The sequence below is a fragment of the Triticum dicoccoides genome, chromosome 3A (assembly GCF_002162155.2).
Source record: "Triticum dicoccoides isolate Atlit2015 ecotype Zavitan chromosome 3A, WEW_v2.0, whole genome shotgun sequence".
Taxonomy (NCBI): Eukaryota; Viridiplantae; Streptophyta; class Magnoliopsida; order Poales; family Poaceae; genus Triticum; species Triticum dicoccoides.
Window position 1 is genome coordinate 80,249,721 of NC_041384.1, and position 9,277 is coordinate 80,258,997.

The 9,277-nt window shown below is 40.2% G+C and overlaps 1 protein-coding gene across 1 annotated transcript; it reads left to right on the plus strand.

Annotated features, from left to right (window-relative positions):
- The first annotated feature begins 2,018 nt into the window (after positions 1 to 2,018).
- Positions 2,019 to 3,335, plus strand: LOC119271270. The gene is made up of 2 exons (XM_037553164.1): positions 2,019 to 2,653; positions 2,723 to 3,335. Exons 1-2 carry the CDS (start codon positions 2,087 to 2,089, stop codon positions 2,999 to 3,001), a joined length of 846 nt encoding a protein of 281 aa, XP_037409061.1. The 5' UTR covers positions 2,019 to 2,086; the 3' UTR covers positions 3,002 to 3,335.
- The last annotated feature ends 5,942 nt before the right edge of the window (positions 3,336 to 9,277 follow it).

Consider the following 9,277-nt stretch of genomic DNA (forward strand, 5'->3'; position numbering starts at 1 on the left):
TTCCAGAGATGAGGTGGACCAAATAAGATGAAATTAAAAATGAAATCTGACTAGATCATGTCTCCAAGACCATAGATGAAATGTCCCACATTTTTGGAGGCCACCGAGAACCAAAATGAACGATCATGAAGCTGAGTCACATTGAAACCAGAGGCAATGCCACTGATACATCATTGTAATCCAAGGCCAACCGATGACAGTGGAAGGGGGAAGAAGAGAAAGAACACACCAAGAAAAATTTCTTGGAGTAATAGGATGGAGATTAGTGCACAGTAGATCCAAAACGACACGAACCTGTTCCGCGACCGCAAAGACGAGGACTGAAATCCCAGTGGATGAGGCCATCCATTGGCACACTCTAGAGATCTTCATGGGCGGCGATCAGATGCACAATACTGGAGGGCACGATGGTGGAGGGCATGATGGTGGAGATCATGGTGGTGGAGGGCATCGATAAGGTACAACAGTTATGTGAGCCATGTTGTAATATAATGCCATGACGATGATGGTTAATTACCACATGATTTACTACTATGCAATGAAGCTATCTCGATGGTGTTGTTGGAAACACCCACTTTGATTTCCCTATATAGGTCTGATCGGGTCGACGTCCTGGCCTAGGTCATACGCATGGGCTTTATGATGTCATCCCAGCCAAGTGATCTACTGGCATAGACTCGGGAGTTTAGGTATCCTATGGCGAATCCTTACCATGGCCGTTCCGCTGGGGATCCCAATGTCAATAGCTATATGGGAAGATAATATTGGCATCTCATGAGGTTTCCATGAATTCCAGGTATATTTTAGTTATTAGGACAACTTTCTTGTATTAAGGAACCATACTTGTATACTTAAAATAGATTATGAGAAAAAATGGGAAAGTTCTCTCTTACTTTATCTCTCCTTCCCGCTCCCACTCTCTATATCTCTCTCACACCGCACCCCTCCGGGATTGATTAGCAAATAGTAGCTAGCTTGGACCCAGGGTGCAACTCTAGGAAGTTAAATAAGAAATGTTTGAAATTTGAGACAATAAGCCGAGACAATCATCACTAGTTTAAGAAGACACATGTAATTTCTTAGCAACATTGGTAATGTTTTTTCATCCAAGATCGAGGGACTCATGTTTCTATAATAATACAATATATCATTCAATAGTTTTTTCCAGAGGAATAAATACCAACTTTTATGTAGAAGATGGCATTATTGAATTTACCATTAGGATGGGAATGGGCTAACCTGAACCTGGCCTTGGACCCGCCCCAAGCCCAATTTGAGAGGCCACAGGTCAACCTACATAAAAAATAGTCAGTGGCCTTGTTGTCCCAATGGGTATTTTGGGTCGACCCAAATTCTTGCTTTACATTGCCTTGTGGACAAACGAGGTGTTAAAATGAGCCTTGGTTTAAATGGAATCCGACTAGTGTAAGAATTGATAAGATTTCTAATATGTGGTTAATAGGAAAAAATCAAGCCATCTGCTTGTGGTTTGTATGTGCGCATCTTACCTAAATATACCTAGACAATTTTGTTGTTCATATAGGCGAGCGTTTGCCAGAAATTATCCGATAGACTGCATCGCAAAATTGGGCCCTACGACAATGCCAACGTGACGGAGATTGCACCCGATGTGAGATATAAGACTATAAGGTGGGCTGACCAGGTTGGCCCAACAGGTCACCAGGGGCTGGCTTTGTTGACCCCAATCTTGTTTGAGACCGACCAACATGACCCATTGGCCTCCAATTTTTGGGTCGATAAGTGACCCGGCGGGCCGACCCAGCCCATGCCCATTACTAATTTACCAATAAGATATCCTAGAAGATATCATGAATTATTAGAATAATTTATCACCCGTATCACTTAGATACTATATGAATACTGTTGATTAAAGTTCAAATATTTTAGTTAATGACACAATTGAATAATACATGAAGGCATGCATGTTCATAGATACCCAAGATTCCTATAAATACACCTAATTTCACCTCATGTAGCATCCCTCCTAAGAAACAAACACTAGCATACCATATACATCTCCACTTTCAATACCTTTCCGGAAAAGTTCTTGATTTTACTAGGAGATATGGATCCTAATGGCTCCTATCCTAACAAAGTCAGATCTAGTGAAAGTGAGGCCAACATTTCTCCCTTGCATGATGCACTGAGAGGCAGAGCAATCATGCCGATGTTGAGTGATTTTGTTCCCCTGAATTCCACACCATCAGATTCAACTTGGATATGGAACACCCCACCTACCATTGATGCACCACATGTAGTTACCATGCCATCAATCAAAGATTGTTCCATCGTGCCATATCAAACCAGTGCATCACTATCCTCACTACCTCCACAGTTGCCTGATGAAAAGTTTACTCCTACAACTAGGGTAAATATCCTTACTTCTCAGCCCAACCATAGGGAAATCTTTGAGAACCCGCCAGAAATATTCTCGCACCAAGATTTCCTGTCAAACCCTATTAGGAACTACTTTAGTTCATCGAATCAAAGTAGGATCTTTTCCATGGAGTCTCCATCAATTACATCCTTACTCCAAGGAGATCCCATTGCAGTTGTCAATGCCCACCTTAATACTATTGGAGCAATAGATGATGGTCCAATCTTTGAGATCCCAACCAGGAGCGTCTACAAGGTAAACTTAGTACCGTCACAATTTGTTTGTATTTATATATTTTGTCATCACTCACCAATTATTATGCAGGGTCCACAAAATATACCACATGGGACGCTAACCCGTGATGCTACTTATGTTGTGCCTACCCCTCTTGCTCCATTCGCCACATCCTCACATGGCCCCAGAGAATACAAGACTCCTATGGGTGTACCAAATGGCATTACTAATAGTGGTATTGTGCATAATACTATGAGTTCACGTAAGTACAAATGCAGCATTTGCAATCTCACCTTCAACTCATCTCAAGCCTTTGGTGGTCACATGAGTTCCCATAGCAAAGCAAGGAAGAACAAGCTACAAAGTTGAACTATGAGCACCAAAATGGATGAAGGCAGAGGTTCTATCCCAGATTGAAAAGATATTATGGTTTCTTTACTTTTAGAAATAAAATGATGAATAAAATTGCATAAGATTGGAAAATATTGTGTGGGTGTAAAAGATAGAACAATATTTGTTTGAATATGTTTGTATTTGTTATTTCCTTATGTAACTATCAGACTCATAGATGGTTATCTGCTATGTTAATCGTTTTTCCATTAAATTTATGAAGTAACCATGCTTTTGAATGAAGAACCATTAGAGCTATGTAAGTTCACAAGGATTGGCAAATGAAGCTTGCATTATTTATGGAGAGATTGAGAATGTGGAGCACATTTTGTTTACCTATACCATGGCTGTGTTTTTTAGAGTTGTGTTCGCTTGTGGCTCAATGAAAATTGGGACCCATTGAACTTTCAGAATTGGTTTTTTTATCATGCTCCTTTATCTAGCAATTCAAGACGGCTATGTTGGGTTATTTTTGCTGCTATTTCCTTGTATTTATGGGTTGCTCATAACAAAATTACTATTGAGCATATTTTACCTGAGAAAACTATCTATTGCTTGTTCAAACTTAAAATTATCTTATAATAATGATAGATTCTTGCTAAGGCGCAAGGTGTTGACAACATGGCCCTCATGATATCCAAGATCCCCGCTATTGGGCCGTGTAGCATGCAACGCTTGGATAAAGAAAATAATTCCTTCTGCATAGAACACCCGAGAGAATGCTCAGGAGATAGATCACGAGATTACCACTAGACACTCAATCCTCGTAGTGGAAGTATAATTTGAGTAGAGTGTTGTTCGGAGGAGAGTGTTGTCCATTCAATTCATCTCTTCCAGTAAATTCCCTTGAACAGCCAATCATGGAATCCCTCAAGCAATTCGTTAGTGTGGTGCAAGTGCACAGCCTCTACAGATATCCTTGCGTGTAGATTGAACTTTGAGAGATGGACTGGTAGGCCCATTTGCATGACCGGGGTGAGTGGAGGTGGCTAGAATATGTCACATGTATAACCTAGCCGATGTAGTTACAACCGCCCTTAACTGAGCATCATACCTTCAGTTATATAGAAGTCTCATCGTGGGATAATCAATTAAGGCCCACTAGAGGTATGAGCCCATAGTTTACTCGACACGTGGCCCAAGTCCTAATCTGATCATATCCAAGTAGAGAAATCTAGCCTCAACCGAGTAGGTTCCTTCCCTGATGCGCTCGACCCTTTAGGTTCACACACACATGGTCTCATGTTTATTACAACCATGGGAAACATCTTTACTGGATTAACCAGTGTTTGCATCTTTCTAACTCTACCTTGTTACTTTCACTTGCATGTCTTTACCATTTCGTTTCCTACAATCTTGTAGACGGATTTGACCAGGGTCTATTCCAAGGATCATTTTCCCCTTCCTCATATTGACCAGATAGTAGACTCCATTGTTAGCTGCGAGAGACTTTGTTTTCTTGATGCGTACTTAGGGTACCATTAGACCCGAATGTATGAGCCCGATGAAATGGAAACGGCCTTCATCACCCCTTTCGTGTGTTTATGCTACATCATGATGCTATCCCGTCTAAAAAATGCAGGTGCAACTTTCCAACACATGATTTAGGTGTGTTTATATGATATTAGTCGAAATGTGGAAGCATATATGGATGATATCATGGTTAGGTCTAAGAAAGGATCCGACGTCTTAGCCGACCTCACCGAGACCTTCAAAATCCGTCGAACTTAGGGGATACAACTCAACCCTGTTATGTGCAATTTTGGAGTCCCAACTAGTAAATTACTCAGTTTCCTTGTTTATGAACAAGGAATCAAAGCTAATCCTGAGAAGATAGGCGCTATCATCTGAATGAAGAAGCCTAAGTGTCTCATGACATCCAAACGCTCACTGAAGATAGGCGCTATCGCAACTCTGAGTAGTAAGAAGCCTTTGCTCTTATACATAGAAGCAATGAGCCAAGTGTTAAGTGTAGTGCTCACAGTGGAGCGTGAAGAACAAGCAAATGTCTGGAAGTGCAATGGCATGTGTCAGTGCACTAAGAACGGGGTCCTTAGCACGCCTGACTTGTGCATGGGCAGTAGTAGCATCCCCGGCAAGAGACCTTGGCGGAGACCAGCTCAAGATCAAGAAGCACCTTCATACGTCTCAAACATATCTACTTTTCCTAACGCTTTTCCTATTGCTTTGGACTCTAATTTGCATGATTTGAATGAAACTAACCCCGGACTGAAGTTGTTTTCAGCAGAACTACCATGGTGTTGTTTTTGTGCAGAAATAAAAGTTCTCGGAATGGAACGAAACTTTGCAAGGAATTTTTTATAAAATGTATAAGATATTCTGGAGCCAAGACCTACCGGAGAGGGGCCCCTGGGTGGGCACAACCCACCAGGGCACGCCACCTCTCCTGGCGTGACCAGGTGGGTTGTCCCCACCTAGTGGCCCCGTAGACCCTGATTCCGATGCTATAAAATCCTATTTTCAGAGGAAAAAAATCAAGGAGAAAGAATTATCGCGATCCACGAGATGGAGCCGCCGCCAAGCCCTGTTCTTCCTCGGGAGGGCAGATCTGGAGTCTGTTTGGAGCTCCGGAGAGGGGCATCTTCGTTCTTTGTCATCTCCAACCCTTCTCCATCACCAATTCCATGATGCTCCCCACTGGGAGTGAGTAATTCCTTCGTAGGCTCGCTGGTCGGTGAGAAGTTGGATGAGATTCATCATGTAATCGAGTTAGTTTTGTTAGGGCTTGATCCCTAGTATCCACTATGTTCTTATATTGATGTTGCTATGACTTTGCCATGCTTAATGCTTGTCACTTTGGGCCCGGGTGCCATGATTTCAGATCTGAACCGTTTATGTTATCACCATTATTTTCATGTTCTAGATCCGATCTTGCAAGTTATAGTCACCTACTACGTGTTATGATCTGGTAACCCCAGAGTGACAATGACCGGGACTTCTTCTGGTGATTACCGTAGTTTGAGGAGTTCATGTATTCACTATGTGTTAATGCTTTGTTCCGGTTCTCTATGAAAAGGAGTCCTTAATATCCCTTAGTTTCCAATATGGACCCCGCTGCCACGGGAGGGTAGGACAAAAGATGTCATGCAAGTTCTTTTAATAAAGCACATATGACTATTTACGGAATACATGCCTACAATATATCGATGAACTGGAGCTAGTGTTGTATCTACCTAGGTTATAACTGTCACATGATGAATATCATCCAACAAGTCACCGATCCAATGCCTACGAATTTATCTTATATTGTTTCTAATAAGTTACTACTGCTATCATCACTGTTAAACTTGCTAAAAAAATTACTGCTATCACTGTTACTGTTACCGTTGCTACTGTCACTATTATCAAAACTATCGAACTACTTTGCTACTGATCACTTTGCTGCAGATAATTAATCTCCAGGTGTGGTTGAATTGACAACTCAGCTGCTAATACCTTCAAATATTCTTTGGCTCCCCTTGTGTCGAATCTATAAATTTAGGTAGAATACTCTACCCTCGAAAACTGTTGCGATCCCCTATACTTGTGGGTTATCAAGACCTTTTTCTGGCGCCGTTGTCGGTGAGCATAGCTATATTTGTTGAGTCACTTGGGATTATTATCATATTATCACTATGAAGAATCTGAATGATGCTAATATTAAGATATTTCCCTCAAAGACGAGGGGAGGTAAGGAACTTCCATCCAGTTCTACTTTAGATTCACCTTCTGTTATAAGTAAACTTGCAACACCACTACATGCTATCAATTCTAATATGTTGCAAGTTATTGATGATGCTACTTCTGCTATGGATAATGCTTATGATGATGCTAGTACCTTGCGTGTTAATGATGATGTGCCACTTGGTGAATTTCTTGATAAAAAATTGCTAGAGCTATACAACATGATGTTGTTGAATCTGATGACGAGCTTGAAACTGAATCTCCTGAAACACCTACTAGAACTAGCCTTCCTAGATATTAATTTCCTAAGGTACCGGAAGGTTATGTTATGAGTGAAGAAACAACTAGAGATATTCTTGCTTGCAATGATAGAGATGATCTAGAGAAATTACTATGCAAGTATAAAGAAAAATCTCTGAATGCTAGAATGAAATGTGATCCTAAGTTTGCTACTTCACCTATCTTTATTGATGATAAGGATTATGAATTCTCTGTCGACCCAGAGTTAATTACTTTGGTTGAATATGATCCTTTCCATGGTTATGAAACTGAAAGTGTTGTGGCACATCTTACTAAGTTGAATGACATAGCCACCCTTTTTACTCATGATCAGAAAACTCTCTATTACTTCATTCTCAAATTATTTACTGTCTCATTAAAGGGTGATGCTAAAGCTTGGTACAATACTCTTGCTCCTGGTTTTGTGTGCAGTCCCCAGGATATGATTTATTACTTCTCTGAAAAATATTTTCCTACTCATAAGAAAGAAGCTGCCTTACAGGAAATATTTAACTTTGTGAAAATTAAAGAAGAGAGTCTCCCACAAGCTTGGGGGAGGCTTTGCCAATTACTTAATGCTTTTCCTGATCATCCTCTTAAGAAAAATGAAATACTTGACATCTTCTATAATGGACTAACCGATGCTTCTAGGGACTTCCAAGATAGTTGTGCTGGTTGTGTTTCCAGGGAATGAACTGTTGGACAAGCTGAAGAATTATTGAATAATTTATTGAAAAATTATGATGATTGGATTCTTCCTGAACCACCTGCTAAACCCACTCCGAAGAAAAGGGGTATATTATATCTCAGTCCTGAAGATATGCAAGAGGCAAAGAAATCTATGAATGAAAAAGGTATTAAAGCTGAGGATGTTAAAAATTTACCTCCTATTGAAGAAATACATGGGCTTAATACACCACCACTGCCTAAGGTGGTAGAGGTAAATTCTCTTATGAAGTTCAACAATAATGACAATCCTCACAATATGCATCCTAGTCAATGTCGTTATGAGTTTGAAAACTATATTAGGATAGAAGATCACTTCAATGCAAATGTTATGAAATAGTTGCAATACAATTCTGATATGATTGCTCGCTTGAGTGAGTTGTTGTTTAGAATATCAAATGATGTTAGAGGTGTTGGAAAAGCATGCTTCTATGGTTGAAACTCAGTTAGAACAAGTTGCTAAATCTCAAAGAGAATTACTTGATGAAATGAATCATAATATGCCTGGATTTGCTATTAGAGTTCCAACTAGAGGAGGTAAAATGACACAGGAACCACTTTATCCTGAGGACACCCAAAAAGAATTGAACAAGATTCAAAAAGAGCCAACACTAGTGCACCTAGTCCTTCTAAAAAGAAAAAGAAAAGGAAGAATGATAGGATTCTACATGCTCCTAGTGATCCTGAAATAGAAAAACCTCCTAACAATGATAATCAAGTTTCTTTCTATGATGCCAAAACCAAGTCTGGTAATGAACAGTCACCTAGTGATAATGAAAATGATAATGCTAATGTTGATGAAGATACCCAACCAAATAATAAAGAACCAGACAAAGATGTTGAGATAGAACCACCTGTTGATCTTGATAACCCACAACCTAAGAATAAAAGATATGACAACAGAGACTTTGAGGCTAGAAAACACAGTAAACAAAGAGAACCGTGGGTTCACAAACCTATGCCTTTCCCACCTAAGTCAACTAAAAAGAATGATGATGAAGGATTTGAATGCTCTGCTGAAATGCTGAGGCTAGTCTTTTTGCGTATTCGCTTGACTAATATCCTAAAAATGCCTCCTTATGCAAAGTATATGAAAGACATCATCACTAATAAGAGAAAAATACCGGAAGCTAAAATCTCCACTGTGCTTGCTAATTACACTTTTAAAGATGGAGTGCCTAAAAATCTTGGAGATCCAGGATACCAACTATACCTTGCTCTATCAAAAAGAATTATGTGAAAACTGCATTGTGTGCTTTAGGAGCTGGTGTTAGTGGAGCCCAGTTGGGACGATCGGGGATCTAGCATTTGGGTTTGTCTTCTTTTATTTTGGTTCCATAGTCGGACCTTGATTGTATTCTGGATGATGTATGTTTAACTTGTATTTGTGTGAAGTGGCGAATATAAGCCAACTCTTTATCCCTTTCTTATTCAGTACATGGGATGTGTGAAGATTACCCCTCTTGCGACAAGCCTACCATGCGGCTATGCATCTAAGTCGTGCCCCGACACGTGGGAGATATAGCCGCATTGTGGGTGTTACAAGTTGGTAATCAGAGCCTTCCC

Excerpts from the sequence above, each read along its gene's own strand:
- LOC119271270 (XM_037553164.1), top strand. The coding sequence starts at position 2,087 with ATGGATCCTAATGGCTCCTATCCTAACAAAGTCAGATCTAGTGAAAGT. Across the intron at positions 2,654-2,722 it reads CAACCAGGAGCGTCTACAAG|GGTCCACAAAATATACCACA; the intron begins GTAAACTTAGTA and ends ATTATTATGCAG.